This window comes from Rhineura floridana, chromosome 4 (genome assembly GCF_030035675.1).
Source record: "Rhineura floridana isolate rRhiFlo1 chromosome 4, rRhiFlo1.hap2, whole genome shotgun sequence".
Classification (NCBI taxonomy): domain Eukaryota; kingdom Metazoa; phylum Chordata; class Lepidosauria; order Squamata; family Rhineuridae; genus Rhineura; species Rhineura floridana.
The window spans coordinates 111,471,658-111,492,682 of NC_084483.1; the positions used below are offsets into that span (position 1 = coordinate 111,471,658).

The window sequence follows — 21,025 nt, forward strand, 5'->3', positions numbered from 1 at the left end:
TACTCCAAAGCACCAACAAAATGGCGCTGACCATGAGGCCAAAACAAAATGGCCACTGCTACGCTGTCCCGTGCTGCTCCGTCCAGCCTCCTCTGCTTCGTGCACCAAGAGGAGGATTGAAGGGGCGGTGCAGGCTTAAATAAGCCCCTGGTGCTCTGCCTCTCCATGCTGTGTGTCAAAGATGGCGGCTGCGGCATAGTCCCCTAGCCGCAATTACGCTCTGCCCATCTGGGCTGCATGCGGGCAAGCGGAGCGGAATATCTATGCAGCTTGCCCACCCCTAAGGCCCATCCTGTTCAGAGGCATACTTCTTCTGACACAGGAGTATAGTGCACAGCCATCATGTTAGTAGCTATTGATAGCCTTATGAGATAGATGAAAAACATGCTTATTATTAATGAAACTACACAATTTTGGCATCTTTTTCATTCTATGGGCAGTTCTAAATTTTGGGAAATTATACTATTTTGCACGTACTTGCATTTCTTTGTCACTAATTCTATGTTTATGTTCGTTTCATGCTTTTATGTATCTCTAGCAGTAGATAGAAGCATGAAACAAATATAAACCTGGAATTATTACAGAAATGGAACTTTAAAATTGTAAATAAATATACAACTAATAAATGTCAGGATTGTTACAAGGAGAATGAAGGGTTAAGAATATTTTTATTATTATGGGGATATATATTTCATTTATTTTCTCATTATATATGACCATGTATAGTGGTTCATCTGCATTGCATATCTTCGTTATTTGGAAAATGAATGATTTAAACATCCTTCGTGTTCTTTTTGTTGAAGACGTATCTGCATATTATTTATGAGTTTATGTGGACATAAAATTTAGGCCACAGTTTATCTGTAATATATATATATCATTTGTACCTGGTGAGTAATATTATATGTGTAAAAGCATAGTTTTGTAATCACTTTTTAAAGCTAGACAGCAAATATCTGAAAATGTTTAGTTCTGATTTGCAAACATGTTCCAGCACACCTCTTTAAATGATTGATTAACCTATAGTTCCTCACTGTCTTTCAAATCTGGCCCTTTGTCTTTGTCCTTCTTACCTTTAGTTGTAAGCCCTCTGGGCTGGGACGTCTCTGTTCAAAACACATTTGATGCTGAATGCATGCTGTATAGTTTTAGTGATGCTCTGATGCTGGGAAGAGCAGTTTAGTCATGTTATAGTTCCTTCCTTTAGGTAGCAGGCAGGAAGTTGACAGGAAAGTCATGAGCATTCTGCCCCTTCACCCTAAAATAGATTCTGCCTAGCAAGCAGGAGGTAGGGTTTCTACAAGGCACCACATCAACTTCCAGCATTTTTTACTTCTCTGATATCCCAACAGAACTAGAAGCATTAGGAGACAAGGATCAGCCCTACTTCCTTACTCATTGCAGAGTACGGCAAAGGCTGATGATGAAGTAATTACCATGAAGGGCAGGGATAATCTATGGTGCCCAGTATCTCTTGCCAAGATAGTGTTGGGAGTAACTCCATACCCCTGTTCTGCATTGGAATGAAAGTTCACCTTAAGCCATTTCAGTATCTGTAACTTCATGCAGCTTCTACAAAAAGAATCTGGATAGAGGGTTAAGAAGAGCCCTGGTGGACCAGCCCAAAGGTTTAGTGCAGTATCCTCTTCTCACAGTGCTCAATCAGATGCCTATGGGAAGCCTGCAAACAGAGCATGAGCATAGCAGCATTCTCCCACTCATGTTCTTCAGCAACTGGTATTCAGAGAAGTAACACCTCTGATATAGTACAGAGACATCATAGCTAGCAGCCATTGATAACTTATCATCTGTGAATTTGTCTAAGCCCCTTTTAAAGCCATTCATGTTTGTGGTCATTATTGCATCTTATGATAGTGAATTCCATAGTTTTAACTATGCACTTTGTGTACTTCCAACATTCAGATGACCCTGGGTTCTAGTATTATGAGAGGAGAAAAACATATCCCTGCCCACACCACACATAATTTTATATACCTCTATCATGTTCCCCGCCATTTGTTTTACTTTCTAAATGAAAAGACCCAAATGTTTAACCTTTCCTCATAGGGAAATTGCTCCAATCCCTTTCCTGAACCCTTTCCAGCTCTAAAATACCCTTTTTGAGGTGAGATAACCAGAACTGTACACAGTATTTCAAGTGTAACTGTATCATAGATTTGTATTATGATATTTGCAGTTTTATTTGAATTAATCTTTTTCACAGCTGTTACATGTTGACATTTTTGTCGAGATACTCATAGTGACCCCAAGATTGCTTTCCTGTGGTCAGTCATTATCAGTTCAGATCCTATAAGCCAGGGGTGGAGAACTCCCACCAACAGGCCTTCACATTTGGCCCAGAAGGCCATTTTGTGCAAGCCATGCTCACCTGCCCTACACCTGACATCATATACGATGACAGGTGAGGTGCAGGTAACTGCAGCACTTGGCTTAAAGGGGCTTTGGAGGCAGTGCCAGTTGGTGGTGCCTACAAAGTCCATTTTGCAGCACTTCCTAAGCATCCAACAATGAAGTGGTTGTCGGGTGCTTTGGAAGCCTTGCACAAAGCTCTTTCCAGGCCCTGTGCTCAATACTTCTTTTGGGAAAAAAACAATGCTTTTTTTAAATGGACATTTTTTTTCTTCCCAAAGGACAGCAAGCTTGTGGTTACTGCCTATCAGCTGATAGGCAGTACCTCCAAACCCACTGGACTGGTTTTGAAGCATGGTACTTTGAAGTCCTGACATTCTGCAGTTCTTTATCTCCTGGAGATAGATTTGACAGGTGGGCAGGGCTGTTTACCTGTCAGTCACTTGCTGTCACAGTGACAAATGGTGATTGACAGGTGGGCAGTGCCCCTTCCTATTCTGTCAGATTCAGGGAGATAAAGATCTGGCCCACTGGGCTGAAAAGGTTCCCCACTCCTGGTATAAGCGTATATGTGATAAAGTTTTTTGCCCCAGTGTGCATCACTTTACACTTGCTTACATCGACTCTCATTTGCCATTTTAATGCCCATTCATCCAGTTTGGAGAGATCCTTTTGGAGCTCCTTATTATCCCTTTTTGTTCTTACCACCTTTAATTTGGCATCATTAGCAAAACTGGCCATCTTGCTGCTCACCCCTAACTATAGGCCATATATGAACAAATTAAAGAGCATAGGTTCCAGTACTGAATCTTGGGAAACCAATATTGGTCAAACCCTCCTGCTTCAGGTCTCCTTGACTCTGTCTGAAACTTTCTCTTTATTTTTGTTGCCTTAGCCTTGTTCTGTCACGTTTCTTCCTGGATTCTACATTGTCTGTTTTGTTTCTGACCCTCCCTGTTTGCCCTTAGTTTTCCCCATGCTCCAGCTATCTCACTTGCATCCTGGCTAGTGTCCAGACTGTTGTTGCCAGAGCACACTTGGAGAATGTTCATTACAAAAGAAATACTTTTGCCTCTACAGACTTAGCATTTTGTTGAATAATCCCATGTCTGCTGCGGTGTAAGAATGTCCTTGCTAAAGGAATGAACTCCTAGGAAAACTGCTCTCACCCTACAGTTGCAGTCGAGGGGCGAAATAAAACACAGAGACGTCAGCTTGGGTTGAACAAGGGCCACTTTATTAAATTACATTAAACAAAAACCCAATTTAAAGTGACCTGCAGAAGGAAAACCTAGGTGCGGGAACTGTCTATAAGCAAGTATCTTGCCATACAGCTCTTGGGCGACCAGCCCCTGCCGGAGGAAGGGCAAGCCCATGTGCTTACCTTTACCCAGGCCACACCTAGTAGGTGAGTAGGGGGGCCTTCCTACGTCATCCCCACCCGGGGCTGGATAACCCTTGGGTAGATGAGATAAGTTGGCCCCAGAGGCAGCCCATATCCTGCCCTCAAGCTGGAAAGCTCTGACAGACAGGCCTCCGAAACCGCCAATCACCTCCAAAGGTGCCTAAGGGGGCCACCTAGCTGTCCTTACCTATTTCCCTTCCCGCACCTTCCCGCGCTAGTGCTAAAATAATCTGCCCGGTAGGGCATTAACCTCCAATGCAAATTAGCCAAATTAGCCAAAACCACCTATTGATCGCAATGCCCCCTAACCCAATCCCCTCCCACTCCCATAGTGTGGAGCAGGCAAAAAACCTGCCCGCCAACTAGGGTGGGCAGGATAAAAATTCCTACTCGGCCCTGAAGCGACCCCTAGGCACACCATGAAAAAGGGAGGGTGGGGTGGGTGTCGTGCGAGCAAAGAGGGGGTAGGAAGGGGTGGCTGGGCTTAAATAGGCCCTTAAGCCCCACCCCCTCACGCTGCATGTTGCGCGTTCGTAATAGATGCGACGCACGACTTTGCCCTTACAGAAGATGGAGGCAGCAGCTTCGCCTCCGACTGCAACTAGGCCCCACTCATAAGTTACACGGTGAGTGAGGCTTCATTTGGTGGGGGCTGGGGGATAAACTAACCTGAATTTCATTTGCATTGTGGGTGAAAATCATTTTACTCCTTCCAGATTCTTCTGCCCAGTGATACTGGAGTGTAATGGGTTTCTCCTAGACTGGGGCATCATGGGGCTGTCCCTTTCTACTAAGAATATTAAGCAGATCCTCCTTCCTTCCTGATTTTTCATTTTGGGTAGTTTAACAACATTGGTGATCCTTTCATTAAAAAATGTAGCTAGGGTATGAGATAACATTCTTTGATTTCAATTTTATTCTGAGTTTTTCATTGTTTTCATATTCCTTTTCTTATGGAGTTAACTACTGTGAATTTGTTGCTTAGATGTTAATACAGGATCTAGATAAAGGAGACACCAAGATGAGTCAGTTCAATGACTTATCAAACAAACTTCTTCAAGACTACAGTGATGATGACACAAGAAAAGTGAAGGAAATTATGGATTGCTTGAATACCTCGTGGATTAACCTGAAACAAAGGTATGTGCAAACAAATGTTCTGCTCTCCAGAGATATTTATTTATTTATTTATATACCGCCCCATAGCCAAAGCGCTGTGGGCGGTTTACAATATTATATTAATTCAGGTGCATAAAAGTATAATATAATCAGCTCATAGGTCAAAGATCCTTGTATGATCTAAATTGGGGGGTTTCTTACTAAGTATGTCTAAATCAAGGGAGAGCTCTTCCTACAACACTGGCAAAACGAAACTGATTAGCTTTTTGACTCTTGTATTCATCTGGGATCCAGGTGTACCCAGGTTCTTAAAGTCTCTGAAATGTTGGTTAAATAAATATGGACTCATGGGAAGATGCCAGTATTTGAAAAATAGAAGGCTCACCATTAACCCCTTCTCTAACAAGAACTTCTAGTGAATAAGATTGTACTGATTGAGAAGAGAGCTCCATCAAGATGGTACACCTCTTTCTAGCCTATGTGGCATATACTCCCAAACTGAGTGACGTAGTTTCCCAGATACAGTAGGATGGACTAATGTTCTCCCTTTTTAGAGTTATGTATGTATGTATGTATGTATGTATGTATGTATGCATGCATGCATGCATGCCGCCCCATACCTGAAGCTCTCTGGGTTGTTTACAAAAATTGAAAACATTAAAAACAAATATACAAATTTAAAAACACATTTTTAAACAGCAATTTAAAAACACATGCTAAAATGCCTGGGTGAAAAGGAAAGTCTTGACTTGACGCCGAAAAGATAAAAGTAGATCAGAATGGGGAGGTTATAGATGTTGTTCGGTGCCATTGTTTCACCCTGTGGTCTGCTTCTTTGGCACCATTTTTTGAGACATCTATAAACAGTAATGTTCTTATTTTAGTGTCATTGTCATCCTTGTATGGGCAATTCCAGCTAATCTGGGATCATATAGTACTGTAGAATGATGTCACAATGCAACAGAGCTAATAAGATTTGGCAGCATGCTGACATCATTGAGCAGAATGCAGAAAGCGTCCTATTACTTGCCCTGAACAGGGTTGAGCATTTGCAGGGTTGCAAAAGTCCCTGTCTCTGCTGCCTCTCCTTTTGACCTAGCTTTAGACGTTATCTTCTGGGGCAGGGGCAATTGGAAGTGATGGTGTGTACTCTCCCACCCCTTGCAGGCCAGGTTTGACCCATCTGTCAACCAGCAGATACTACAATGACATCAAGTGACCTTTTTCTGCCCACATGGATGTTGCTGAGCGGTTTGCAAAATGCTCTGCAAGATTGGACTTTGAATGGGCTTAGCATGACCTGACAAACAGCTGATGGTCAGTGCTTGCAGACGCCCTTTCGGCAGAGTCACGCCTTTACCTGCCCCACACCTGACAACATATAGCATCAAGTGTAGGGCAAGAGGGCATGGTTTGGCAGAAACGGCCTTGTGGGCCAAATAGGAAGGCCTGGCAGGCCTAGTTAGGCTCATGATTTCATAGCATTGTGAAAGCAGATACAGTGCCTTGCAAAAGTAGTCAGAACGCTGACCAATGCTGTCATATTACTGAATTACAAATGGTGCATTGTAATTTCGTTCTGTATGATATTTTATTTTGAAACACTGAAACTCAAAATCAGTTATTGCAAGGTGACATTGGTTTTATGTTAGGAAATGTTTGTAAGAAACAAAAAACTGAAACATGTTGCTTGCATAAGTATTCAACTCGCGTGCTGTGGAAGCTCCCAGTTTACACAGATGAAAGAAACTGCCCTATCTAGGATGCAGTTACCTTACCATTGGCCTCTTCCTGTGAACCATTAAAGTTGTTGTCACATTGTCATGATAAAACCCCCACTGTTGAAGGGTCGTTGGTCAGGCGGTAGATCTGAAGGAAAATGAAGACCAAAGTGCATTCTACAAAAGTGAGAAATAATGTAATACAAATGCATAGATTAGGAAAAGGGTACAAAATCAGCGCTTCAACAAGAAGGAGACTTGTGAGAGAAGCCACAGAGAGGCCAACAATCCCTTTGAAGGAGCTACAGAGTTCAGTGGCTGGGGGTGTAGTAATGGTGCACCAGTCAGCCATATCAAGAGCTCTGCATAACACTGGCCTGTATGGGAGGGTGGCAAGTAAGAAGCTGTTACTCATAAAGTACAATCTGAAAGCACATCTGGAGTTTGCCAGAAAGTATGAGAGTGCCCCAGCTGCCATGTGGGAAAAGGTTTTGTGGTCAGATGAGACCAAGATAGAGCTTTTTGGCCAAATCTCAATGCTCTATGTGTGGTGCAAACCTAACACTGTCCATGCCTCAAGACACACCCTACAGTGAAGTATAGTGGTGGCAGCCTCATGCTGTGGGGATGCTTCTCATCAGCAGAGACTAGGCATCTTGTTAAAATGAAGGAAGACTGGATGGAACATAATGCAGGGAAATGCTGCAAGAGAACCTGCTTCAGTCCACTAAAAAACTGAAGCTTGGGAGGAAATTTGCTTTTCAGCAGGACAATGATCCCAAACACAAGGCTAAAGCAACATTGGAGTGGCTCAAGAACAAAAAAGTAAATGACCTACAGCGCCTCAGTCAAAGTCCTGATCTCAATCCCATTGACAATCTGTGGCACTCTCTGAAAATTGCGGTCCACAAAAAACGTCCAACCAACCTGAACAACCTGGAGCGAATCTGCCAAGAAGAATGGGCCAAAATCCCTCCGACACTGTGCAAAGTTGGTACATACCTACCCCCAAAGACTTAAAGCTGTTACTGCAGTGAAAGGTGGCTCTACCCATGGCACTCTCAAAATTCCAAATGTGCCCGCTGGCCCCCAAGGTTGGTAACCTCTGCCATACATTGTGCTCTACAAGCAGTACTTCGAGAGAATCAGATGGACTGGTGGCTATAACAAAGGGGAAGCAAATGTGCATTCATTTTGCTATATCCTGATTTCAAGGAAAGGGCCTATGAATTTATGATGAACATTTCTTAGTTTTCATCATTTTTGTTTCCAGTATACTTTTATTTGATTGTTTAAAATATTTATAAACCACGCTTCCACCTAAAATCACAAGGTGGTATACAGATGGAAAAACAGTATTACAATAAAAACATCAATTAATCAATGCACAAAGAGCTTTGTAAATTGTCTCATTTATCGTTCCCACCAAATCAGCTTGTTTTTAATGCTGCTGTTGGTCCTATTGCTGTTTTTGTCCTCTCAGTTACTGCAGTGTAGTTCTGTTTTTCCCCAAAAAATGTTTTAGTTTTAAACTTTAAGTTTGTATTATTGTACCCTGACCTGATATTGCATTGTCATGAAGGATGCCATGGAAATATTTTAAATGAATAAAAATAAATAATAATGAAGAGTATCCAATTTTCATCAGTCCCTCCTATTTACTGCAGCCCCTTTCTCTGCCTCCCATACTGTTCCATGGGGTCCAACCCTCAGAATTGTCCTAGGGCAGTGTTACCCAACCTTTTTTGACCCAACGCCCCTTTGCAAAATCTTTTTGTGCCTAACGCCCCCCTCAGGTTAAGTATATGCCAATGCTTCCTATTCTTCCCTTACAATATGAGTAATGCATAAAAGGTATTTTCAATTATTATTACTGATAGTTTTTATCATGCCTTTTTATTGCACTTAGATTACACATTGAATTCTTAGTATGATTTATTAATATACATAAGCAAAAACTAATTAAGTCCACACAGTATGAACCAATAGAATACACTGTGTTACTTAACAACAAACTCATTCAGTTTACCGGCATTGTTTTGTTAAACAAGTTCATTTAAACATCACAGAAACAACGGGTAGCGAGTGTGTCCCATTCCTGAAGAAAACCAGTGAATAACTGACTGTCTGCATCACCCATTTGCACACGGCACTCATTTGTTGGAAGAATGCGCCCTCCACCAATACACCCAGCTTATCAAACACTCTCTCGTGATTGGTTCCAACATCCCTCAAGACAGCATTGGAACATTACCTAGTGCCGGGGCATGGCTAATATCCCCATTCCTTGATATAACACTGGCCGCTATTCAGAATTTCTTTACTAAAGAGCACACACTATTTATAGTGGTGTTTGCATGAATTGAGACTATTAAATACATTCTAACTGGGGACAAAACAGTTTAAAAATTAATGATTTATGTATTAAATAAAATTAAACTTAAATGCTTCAACTGTCACATCAGACCGTCAAATGTCAATGCCCCCCTAATGAACCAAACGCCCCCCTAAAGTTTGTAGTCACACCAACACACCCCTGAAAGACTGTAATGCCCCCCAGGGAGGCGCTACCGCCCACGTTGGGAATCGCTGGCCTAGGGAGATGCAGGTTGTTGGGGGGATTAGCAAAAATAGGGTCCCCCACCTTACATGAGTGAAATGTTATTCTCTAGTGCCAAGCCACCATTGGATACTACTCTAGTCATTTTCCCATGTATTAAAATAATTTATACTTTAAATTCATCTTTTTTTCCTCCCTCATTATCATACTCCTGTCTGCTAGTAGTGACTGATGCAATGTATGTAAAAATGTAATGTAAAATATTAGTGACTAAAGGAGAGGCAAAGAATTGTGCAATACAGGAGTAAAAGACTGTTGAAAATAATGGAGAATTTCAGTATTTTCTTTAAGCTTCTTTAAAATGAAAGGACTCAACATGTGTCTGCTTGTTGTATTGATTTGGACCATTTAAAAACCAAGAGATTGCCTTCTTAAGGTTGACGTCTTATATAAATTAGATATGCTATACAGTGGGCAATAATTGTTTATACTTCAGGGCTGAGACCATGGTAATTTATCAGAATCTCTCTAACCTCAATTAATGAGTTAACATGGATTGTCTCTAGTCTCAGACAACCTTCCCTGAATTTTGTCTAGACATTTTTTAAAAAGTCAACTTTGGTTTTTTTTTTTTTAATTTTGGGGGGAAGACTGAAGGGATTTTAAAAAATGTCACCTGGTCATTAGGCCTTTAGAACAAGAATGGTTTCAATCATGCAAGCACACTCATCTATACCCATCCCTCAATTAAGATAATCACCAAAGTTATTCTGACTGTGTTTGGACTCCTTAGAGTTCTGTAAAGCTATAGGTAATATGATTATTTTTAAAAAATTTCATTGATTTGATTGAAACTAGCTTTATCATTGGTTCAAACATGGATGAGTTTGGACCTCTTGTTACCTGACAATTGTTTTGCTTTATCTTCTTTTAAATAGTTTTTATTAATTTCTTACAGATACAAGCATATTGTAGAGCAAGAGAAACAGGAATAACAAAAAAACTCCCTATTTCCTTCACCCCCAACCCGCGGTCAAACAGACAAATTTTGCCTAAGCTCAACCGAAAGTATCCCTCCATAGGGTCCCCTGCTTTATCTTCTTGAGGTGCTAATGGTCTTTAAATTGACTGTGACCTACCAAAGGCAGCAGAATTTGGATTTACAGTGAAAAATTAATTAAACTATGCTACAGTACTGAAAATGGAATTTCCATGTTCCCAGACAGTGTACTCCTAACTACCACCTGGAGACAAACTAAAGACTTTTTTCCACACTAAGCTCTAGCTATGAGTTCCTAGGTGCACCTGGCCAGCCAGTGTTCTGGACTAGATGGATTTTTTCTCTGATCCAGTAAGCCAACTCTTCTGTTCTTACCATGTGGTTCATAGGATATTTTGTTCTTCGTCAGGTTTTGTTTAGCGGTCTTGGCAGCACCTTTAGTCTATGCCCAAAAAGCAAGTGTTTCCTGCAGCAAAATCTTAAACGTATTTACATGAAATCATCATCATCATCATCATTTATTATCCACCCTTCACCCAAATGATGGGTTACAACAGCAATTTCAACTCTTTCCAGTGTTCTGACAGATTCTGCCCCTTCCGAATGTGGCTGTACCACCTTGCTAAGTGATATTGCAACCATAGTCCACTTCCATGAGTGCAGAGTCCATCCAGGGCAGAACAGGACAGCTATATCTGATGCAAGAAACATAACGTTATTTTACAGTGCTCAGCTAGAGTTGTGAATAATAGACTACAGAGCCTGTAAAATCAGCACTGCCACCTTTAATTGATTTAGTAGGTAGATTAGTCAAGTGAAGCTTTGGTGGTCAATAATTGGTGTGTGTGTAATTGTTAACTGCACACTTGTTTATTTTTTTAGAATATTTAGGTTCCTGCATGCTTGGATAATGAATGAAAAAATATTCAAGGTGGCCTTTCTTTCTAACAATGAATGGTGGTTTTTGTTGGAAGTTGATTTTTTTAATTGATGAAATCCTATTAAAAATCTACATGCTATGCAATTTTCAAGCTATTTTATGTGACAAGACAAGGCTCTCATGTGACACCACAAAATTTGCAATGGGTATAATTGCTTTATTGCCTGAGTTGGGAAGCATGTATAATGGACCAAGTCATCTTTCTCCAGCCTGTCGCCCTCCAGATGTTTTGGACTACTACTGTTAACCCTAGTCAGCATGGCCAATGGTTAGTGATGATGAGAGTTGTAATACAAAATATCTGGAGGGCAACAGGTTGGAGAAGGCTGGACCAAGCAGTTATTAATAGCAGACTTTCTTGTGTTGTACAAATGGTTGTGGTCTTGTAATTATCTGGGCAGCATGAACAAACTATAATAGAAAATGCAGATTTGACCTAACCTTGAAAATCAGGACTGATACAGGTATGTTTTTGAAGTAGGCCACCTTAGTTTGGGCTTCAAATGGTAGCAAATACAAGAAGGTCTGCTTCAGATGTAACAATCCTGGTCCTGGAAATCACAGTTTTTTGGACTGTGTTTGTTTGCTCTTAATCCCTCTACCATTCTGTCACACACCTTAATTCAAAATTTCTGAGGTTTGTTAAACTGCAGGTTCCACCTGTGGTTTAAGTGTTCCCTGCAAACCAGTTTATAAAATCATGGCTTAATCCTGATCACATAGTTCCTAGGAATTCTTTAAACCACAATTTCTCAGTTTGGACAACACGGGAAACTATGGTTTAAGACACTCTGGATGTATTGAATTAAGGTGTGTAAGACATAGGAAGGGGGGAATGAGGAGGGACTGTGCAAGCACATAGTTTTTCTCTAGTTTGATAAACCATGGTGCAATGGGATAGAAAACAAGAAAGACTACAGATGGTTTTACATAGGAGATCATCTGAAGGAGCATTGTTAGTTGTCCCCTGTGTCTCAGAAGCCTGACTGGCCTCAACTAGAAGTCAGACATTTAGTGTCTCAGGTCTCATGCTGTCGAATACCTATCCAACAAAGATTTGGCAGGCATCCTCACTGTTAACTTTCAGACATCTCTTGAAGATTTATTTTATGCTGACAGGACTATTCAGTAGTTTAATTTCCTTTTTTAGATGAGCCAGTCATTCCTGTGATTATTTTGTATTGTTTTACAGTATTTTATGTTGTGTACATCCTTGACATTTTATGTGAGTACGTGATATATAAATACTTTCATAAATAAATAAATAGGTATGTGCTGTACTGGGACAGGTCCCAGTTCACCTTACGTGGTGGCCTCACATATTGAGTATTAGGAGTCACAAGAAAATGTCTTACTGCAGAATAGTGATTATATTGAGATACTTTGTTGGGAAATCTGGATATACATTTTTTTCTACATGCAGAAAAGGTCTTATGGGAAGTAACTACCATTTCATTACAGTACTCCACTGTAAAATTTAATCTGTAGAAATGTGTAGATATTGGTGTTGATAGCTGCACACAATAAATCCTCTGCAGTACCACTGGATATTAAATGATATAGGATGGCATTGTTCTTGCTTATACAACTGTACTATTTTGAGTTGGCTCAAAACTGAAGGGCAAAAATCCAAGATTGTTATGTCTAAAAGTGCTAAGTCCCATGCATTTATCCATCAAATATGAACAAAGTGGCAGCTGCCTTAAAAAAAGAAAAATGATTTTAACCATCTATTTTAAAGTGTGATCTCTTCATCTTTATGTGTTTCTAAAAATGAACACATCCCAAAATCAACCATTGCACTGGCAATCATCAAGATTTTATTCTTCAAAGAGGTAACGTTTGAAGTAGATATTTGGATAGGATGCTTTTGGTACTGTAATTCTGCAATTTGCCACTTGCTTGCTATAGATTCCTAGCAGGAATTTCTTTTACAGATTTGGCTCTTGCTTACATAGCAAAAGATTATTACTAAAACAATCTACAAATTTAAATTATCTGAGTTGATCATCTTGCATGAATTTGTCTAAGTTAGGAAAGGTGAAAGCCCATCAAAGTCAGAAGTCTTTTAGCAGATATTTAAGGATTATTGAGGTAAATAATACTGTAGAAGACAAGTGTAATACAAAAGAAACTCTGAAATAAATTATTCCTTCTCCTTTAAGAATAGTTACAGTCTCCCAAAAAAGTGAGAAAATAAAGAACATCTGTGCCACTTTTTAATGGCATTGTGGTTTGTACACTTTCATTGTGAAAAGTTATTTGCTTGCTTCCTTATAATCTCCTGGAAGAGTGTACTTAAGTTACTCACACTTGCATCATTGCAGTCTAGTTTGGCAAGAAGAGGAATACTGACCATACTGAATAATTTTCATAAATGTATTGCATTTTACAAGTAGATGAATATGGATTGAATCTCTGGAACCTGTGGTATAATATATAAAACAAATGCATACCAACTTTTATGTCTTACATTTTATGATTACTTTTTGTAATTTCTCTGAGGTCGTTTTCTCTCTCTTCTGTTTAACAGAACTTCTAATAGGCAGAATGTTTTGGAGGCTGAACTGAAGGCAGTGCATGCCTTGCTCAAAGACCTTGAAAGTTTTCTCAAGTGGATACAAGAAGCAGAAGCTACAGTGAATGTCCTTGCGGATGCATCACAACGGGAACCTGCTGCTCAGAACAGTGCCTCTGGAAGGGAATTAAAAAAACAGATAGAGGTAAGAAAATGCATGTGTGTTTTAATTAAAATAGTTGCCTTGCCTTTATGTTTAAAATGCTAAATACAGATTACAATGTATAAAAACAACAATAACATGCAATTAATAGCAGATCCAATGCCTGCTGAAAAATAAAGGTCTTCACACAGTGATGGAAGGACAACAGACATGGGATCAGAATGAGCTGTTAAATTTGTGTGTGCTTACCAAAGAAAACTCCACCAAGTAAATGCTTTTTTCTGTGAGCCATGTGTCTTGTTTAACAAATCAGTACTTCAAAGTTACATTGGTTTCAATACCGCATTTGTCAAAGCCTCTAGCCTATTGGACCTCCTCACGAACAGTTCTGTGCTGCTTAAGTAGGGATGCTGTAAATCCAGAATTGGTGTATCATGGGATCTCACACAGTTTTTGTCGCAATAATTTCTAAGAAACACAAAGCTCCTATATGGACCACTTAAGCTCTGCTTCATGCTCCCCCACTTCTTTTCATTGTCAAATAGGAAGGGATCAATAAGCAAGCTTTGCTGGTGGAAGTTGCTATGAGGAGTCTTCCTTTCTTGTTGTTTGCCAGCAAGCAAGGCCCCCAACAGGTATGATTGGTGACAGAAAGGAAAGTATTTGGAGACAGCTTACTTTTCCTGGTTAAATGTGGAGCTCACAGTTCTCTCTCATATCTGGTCATTTAATTCCTATAGAAAAATCATAGCCCAATCTGTCTTTTATACATAGGTTTTGAAGAGAGGCTGACCAATCTTTATGAAACACAAACCAGAGAGAACATTTCAAAAGTACTTTTTCTGAGATACAGAAAGAGGTCTAAGTGAATTCATACTAGTGAAACTAAAAAAGCTAATATACATTTTTGTGAAGTCTGCTCTTGATCATTGTCTGTATTTATTTAGTCAGAGTTGCCTTTTTTGTTTTGTTTCTGGCTGTTTTGAAGATACATAATTATAATGTAGCTACTATTTAACATCTATAGATTTTCTTGTTTATCTGTTGCCCCAGAGCTCCCTCACCCTCAACCAACTGAGACTTAACCTCATAGCTGCTGCAATTTTGGCCTTTATCTAATGTGGCGAATAGATGGCATAGGAATAATGAGCAACTTAGAATGTGCTAAGAATTGACTCTAAACTTTTGAATGTTAAAAATAAATTGTAGGACAGCTTTTCTACCTAAACTGTCTCAAAGTTATTCAAGGACAAATATACTTTAAAGATAGTTGGTGATATAGTATTATCTTTAATATATTTATGATCTCAGCTCTGAGGTCTTGACAGTAAATGGGACCAACCTCACCTACGTCATTTCTCTTCTTGGAGTTCAGTGAGAGCTGTTTTTACTTTCCTACTCCAGCTGATGCATTTGGTGATTGCTTGATGGTACATTTGGGAAAACATAGATAAATATATGTCCTGTTTTGGGGATGCTGTAGACTTGGCTTTTAAAACTCACGAAGAAGTTGAATACCAAAGTTAAAACATGGAAAATTTCCTTTACTGTTTTCTGTTTTGTTGGAAACATTTAATATACAGTTCTTACAATTATGAAATCATTTGTTTGTCCTGTTTACATCATGCAAACTTTCATAGTTACTTCCATCTTACCCAAATATTTGAATACATTTTTTACTTGAATAATTTCCTTTCATTATCTACTATAATGTATTCTCTCCTGAACTACAAATAAATTGGTTTAGTCATGTGAATGTATTGCCAACTTCAGGGCAAACTCTTTTGATGGTCAACAATGTTAGATTTGTTGTTGGTGAGTGAGAATTTATTAGTAAAATTATTAATCTACAGAACTAACTAGCTCTCTAATGACAAATGCAAAGGGAATTGCAATAAAAAAATGGATGCACAACTACTAGCTATCCCGCAAATTTTGTGTCCCCAGACAATTCAGCAATACTTCCTTGTGTTAGCAGAAGAACAGGGGAAGTATCAGAAGCAGCTGACTGAATAGTTAATGAAATGGGGCAGCGTAGTATGTCAGCCATGTAATCTTTGTTAGTCTAGGACATTTTTTCAGAACAAATAATTTTTGCTTCAAGAGGCTTTGTTCTTGGGCTGCTTCTTCAGGACTTCATATTTGGAAGCAATATGAATATACTTCTGTTTATCAGGGAATGGCCATCCTGGCTAGCTTCTGTTGGAGATAACTTTTACATTAAAGAACCGAGGAGATCCTGCATTCAGAGAGTATTTAGAATTAAGATGTTTGCTGCCCTGGGCTGCTTAGGAGGAAGGTGTGGGATATAATTTTAATAAATAAAATAAATGTAGAGTCCCCTATATTCATTCCATTTGCAGAGGAGGAAGTGTGTTACTCTGAGGCCCACTCCCAGTTTCTCTCCAGGAGCAGGATATCACCTGAACAAGTTTAGAGATGGACTAGATAGACTTTTAGTTTGATGCAGCAAGGCAATTCTTATGTTCCTGTATCTGTACAAAACATTAAATGTTACAAATACAGAACAATTATTTGCATCCACCCTGTGCAAAGACAGAAAAATGGAAATGGACCGCCTTCAAGTTGTTTCTGATTTATGGTGACCCTATGAATAGGGTTTTCATGGTGAGCGGTATTCAGAGGTGGTTTACCATTGCCTTCCTCTTAGGCTGAGAGGCAGTGACTGTCCCAAGGTCACCCAGTGAGCTTCATGGCTGTGTGGGGATTCAAATCCTGGTCTCCCAGGTCGTAGTCCAACACTCTAACCACCACACCACATTGGCTCTCGCCAAGACAAAATGAGTACACAAAAAGCAATCTCAGTTGCTAGTATTGGGTTTGATCATATGTTGATGACTTCAGTGGAAAACATTTCTGTTGAAAATTGAACTTGCAGTCTTTAATCACATGATTCTTAGTAAAAATGCCGGTAACAAACTAATGAGTGTAAGCATAGCATAAGATGTGAACTCTAATTTCCCAAATTCAAAAACAGATTACAGTGAATAATCATAAATTTTGCAAGGCATATTTCATAGTTGTGACTAAGATAAACCCAAAGAACTTTAAATTTTATTCTGGGTTGATTTTGAGCAATGAATAAATGAAATATTTGAGCTGGTGGGTTGCAGTTATTTCTGTAGATTCTCACTTATATCTAGTGATTTATTTCTAGTGAATTATTTCTAGCTATTTCTTAGATTTAGACTTGCACCTTCCCAAGAGCAATATGCAATCTCTGTACTACAAAAATCATTTTGGTTATAGTGCATCTATGGTCAGTTATGCACATAAGGGACAGCATTTCCCCAAACAACTGATTGTTTACTGTATTCTGTTCTGTCCTTATGACAAATACTAGAAAAACATGACTGTCATATTTATTTTCAAAACTCAAGAGTTTTGTAATGTATTTTTCATGTCTTCCAAAGGGAAATGCATCAACTATAGTTATTTCTGTTCTGTTGTCTAAGTCAAGGCTAATGTAGCTGGTTTGCCACTCAACTTGCACTCTGATCGTGCTCGAAATACCTTCCATATCTGCTTTGAGAGGTTCACTTTATTTCCAGGTTTTGAAGATAAGCCAAAGGATATTTTCATTAAGCAGAAAATATTAGCAAAGTTAATGCTGTCTTTAAATCTCTCTTTCTGCCTGTTATTTCAGTTTTATTTATTTATTATTTATTAATTTATATCCTGCTATTCCTCCCAGGAGCCCAGGGCAGCAAATTCAGTTTACATCCCAAATGAACACTCCAAAATTTCCTACAGTACTTTGTGTCAGGAAATGCCCTTCACAGCACTGGAAAACATGCATACATCCAAATTTTCACAGGCTGAAAAATTCATAAAAATAGGACATGGTGTCTTTAACAAAAAAAGGAGGGAGATTTATTTATTAGATTTATATCCCATCCTTCCTCCCAGTAGGAATTATGTTTTTTTTTATCATAAGGTTGTGCAGATGTTATATCTCGAAATATGTTGGTTTCCAGTTACATGAGAACAAAACATTAAAATCTGTACTGTTCTACTAGAGTTATCCTAAGGGTTATTGTTGATCTGATTTCCTGAATGTGCCGGAGCAGTCAGAGGGAATAAGAATGAGGAAAAGGTGTCCAGTTGAATGAGAATACTGAATATATTAGAGGCAACATTTTAAAGTACATAATAGTTAAGGATTGCTGGCCAAATACTAGGTACAGTCTGGGGAAAAGCTGGAATTTTACTGAAAATGTTGATCTAAGCCCAGAGGGTGAGCACCAAGGTTGAGTATCTGAACAATGTGTTAGGAGTGATGAGAGTTCTGTAAAATGATTGTAGGTCTAAAGTAAAGCTGTTCCAAAGATATGACTGGGAGAGTGCAGTTAAATATTCAGATGTTAATGAAATGAAACTAGAGGTCAGTAAACGAATTAGTGCAGGCTATTCAAAAAGCTCTTGCCATGCGTTAGAGACGACATTCCTTTTAAAAAGTCTTCAGAAGCATAAGGAGCAGAAAAATATGTAACAGAAGAAACTTGGGAGAAAGTACAATACTATGAATCTTACTTTTTGGGGAAAGATTTTAGAATATCTCAGATTTAGTAAGCAAATTTCCAAAGATAGCTAAACTAACTAGGAGGCTGATAAAAAGTACAAGGTTTCTAGGATAGCCAATGTGGTGCCCTCTGGATGTTATTGAAGTCCAGCTCCCATCAGCCCTGGTCAGAATGGTCAGTGATAGGAATTGTAGTTCAACATCTGGAGGACACCATATTGATTACCTACAGACTAGAAGCTTCTGAAAGAAGTAATGCTAGTATTGCTGTTCATATCCGTACACACACACATATTAAAACACCCTTTTATACTCTGTAAATCTAAATATTAGAACAGGAGAGGAAGAAAGAAATTTCTACTTAGCATGTGTGTTTTGTGATGAAGGCAAAAAAGCACAGGCCAAGCAAAAGAAACTGCAGTTCATCCCCATTCAATCTTCAGTGGAACCATGAAAAATCTCAGAATCATTTAAGATTTAATGAGCCTTTGTTTTTACTGTTTTGAGACCTGTGGCTCTATAACTTGTAAACTTAGGTCTTTCAGTGAGTCTTGTGGAATTCCTGGCCTTTTGGGTAGTGGTTAGACCACATTAATGAAATGACAGTAGGTGCCTTTTCACATATTACTGGAACCATCCCATATATATTTATGATGATGATGATTGTTATTGTTAGTATTAGTATTGTGATTGTTGTTGTTGTTATGTACCTCCACGTCGACTATGACTTATGGTGACCCTATGAATCAGCAACCACTACGCCACACTGACTCTCTAGAACATTTAATCTAGCCTACTTGCTTCTGTCAAGAAGGGTTTAAGTGCCCTCAGGCCAGCCCAGTCACCAGAAGGCCATTGTAGGAAGAAAGGAGCCTAGTGTTGTGGAGATGTTAGATAGGAGCAATCTGAAGGCTGCAATTCTAAACACACTTACCATGCCCCATTGAACTCAATAGGACTTACTTCTGAGTAGATATGGTTTAGATTGTGCTGTTGGTAAAGCTTGACTAGGGATCCTCTGCAAATATATCCATATCCAAGCGGGGTTGGCAACCCCCTGCCTGGAATGCCCTGCCCCTACCTTTTTACATAGCTGCTCCAAACATCTTTATAGATTTGTCTCTTCACTTCAGAAAGAGGTCTGAAAAATGAGTAAGAGTAAGAAGATTCTCTACCCTTTTCTGTCTATCCTGTGGGCTGCTATAAACTTGCTTTGACAGCCAACCCAATTCCAGTGAGTAATGATTGACAGAGAGAAAACACACATGGTTTGATCTACCTTCCCAGACAGCAGCTTGGGAACAACAACAATTGCAGCCACACTTTGCAGAATGTGAATTCTCTTTTACCACTATTGGGCAAGAAACAAACCGTCATGCAACCAACAAGGTGCATCATCGGTGGGTTTAAGGGGGTTGAGCTGAATGCATGGAACCACTGTTGTTGCTTCTTTGGCTGTAAGGGTGTGAGGTTAAAGGTAAATGAAATTGCAGCTTGCAGCTTGCCAGATACTACAACTTGCCGGCCTGATGAAACAGGTTGAATGTCTTTGATGAAACAATCCCCCTCCCCCCTTTGATAACTTCATATGAGAAGGGAAGCAATATTGGTTAATTTTTTTTCCTTATGAGCATGGTCCAAATATTATTATTATTAATTATCATCATCATCATCATCATCTTTATTTATACCCCACCCTTTTCGAAACTGGAACTCTAGGCAGCTTCCAGATAAAAGTAAGTTCAAACCCTTATCTTATTTGCAGGAATTTTCAAACCTGTGAATGGGAAGTCTAACAAACTTCGTCTTTCAATATTCTCTAGCTCATCTACTTAAGCATTTCCAAAAGCTCAAAGCAATAGCAACCCTGAAGAAGCATTTGGCAATAATGCCAAATAACTCACCCCAGGGACATAAAAGATGTGACACAGATAAACGTTTGTCACACAAGACTAGTTCACAGGAGGTGTAATAAGTACTCAATTTTTGGTGGCTTTCCTTCCCTATAAGCTTGGCAATTCCACAAGTCCTTAAATATTGTATAGCCACAAAGGTGAATTTGGAAGCAAACCAACATCTAGCTATTTGTTCTGCCATAGCATCTTTCTTTTACATGAGGCAGACCATGACTGTTCATTATTCCCTTTGTTTTGTATAAGGCCTAATTCTGAAATGTTAGCCAAATTCTCTTTGTCAGCCACTGGCCACGGAGCAAAAACAACCATCAAAACCAGGATGTTAAAGAAACATGGTCTGAACAGTCACAGCCATCTCTGCAGCTGCATCAGCCCTATCTTAACCCCTTGTATGCTAGCTCACAGCCCACAACTGCCACTTTTATGTAACAGTTATAAAGTATGAACAAACAAAGAGGGTCAAGCTGATCCCATACTATGTTATAGAAGGAGAGCATGCTGTTCTGAGCCATGAAATGTGCACCCTCCCTTTTTCATGGCAAAACAGCATTAGGAAAAAGAAGCATGCCTTTCTAAGACAAAGCACCTCAGAAATGTTTCTCTTGCCAAGCACCTGTTGTTTACATTCACATGTTGAAGTGGTGAACGTGGGCTGCTCTTAACTAATGTGGCAACACAGGTACACCCTTCTGTGGGGGGAATGTCCCGGACTTGGTGTTTCCTGCTCTAGAGAAAAGCTTTTCTTTCTTAATTTCCCTCGGCTATTTGAA

At 39.4% G+C, this 21,025-nt stretch overlaps 1 protein-coding gene across 3 annotated transcripts in view; it reads left to right on the forward strand.

Annotated features, from left to right (window-relative positions):
- The window catches only part of UTRN (utrophin), a 521,915-nt gene that overhangs the window by 251,577 nt on the left and 249,313 nt on the right, over window positions 1–21,025 (forward strand). For all 3 annotated transcript variants that reach the window (XM_061624044.1, XM_061624041.1, XM_061624043.1), the window contains exons 51-52: window positions 4,761–4,915; window positions 13,649–13,838. In XM_061624044.1, the coding sequence (XP_061480028.1) occupies window positions 4,761–4,915; window positions 13,649–13,838 (345 nt within the window). The remainder of the gene's footprint in view (window positions 1–4,760; window positions 4,916–13,648; window positions 13,839–21,025) is intronic.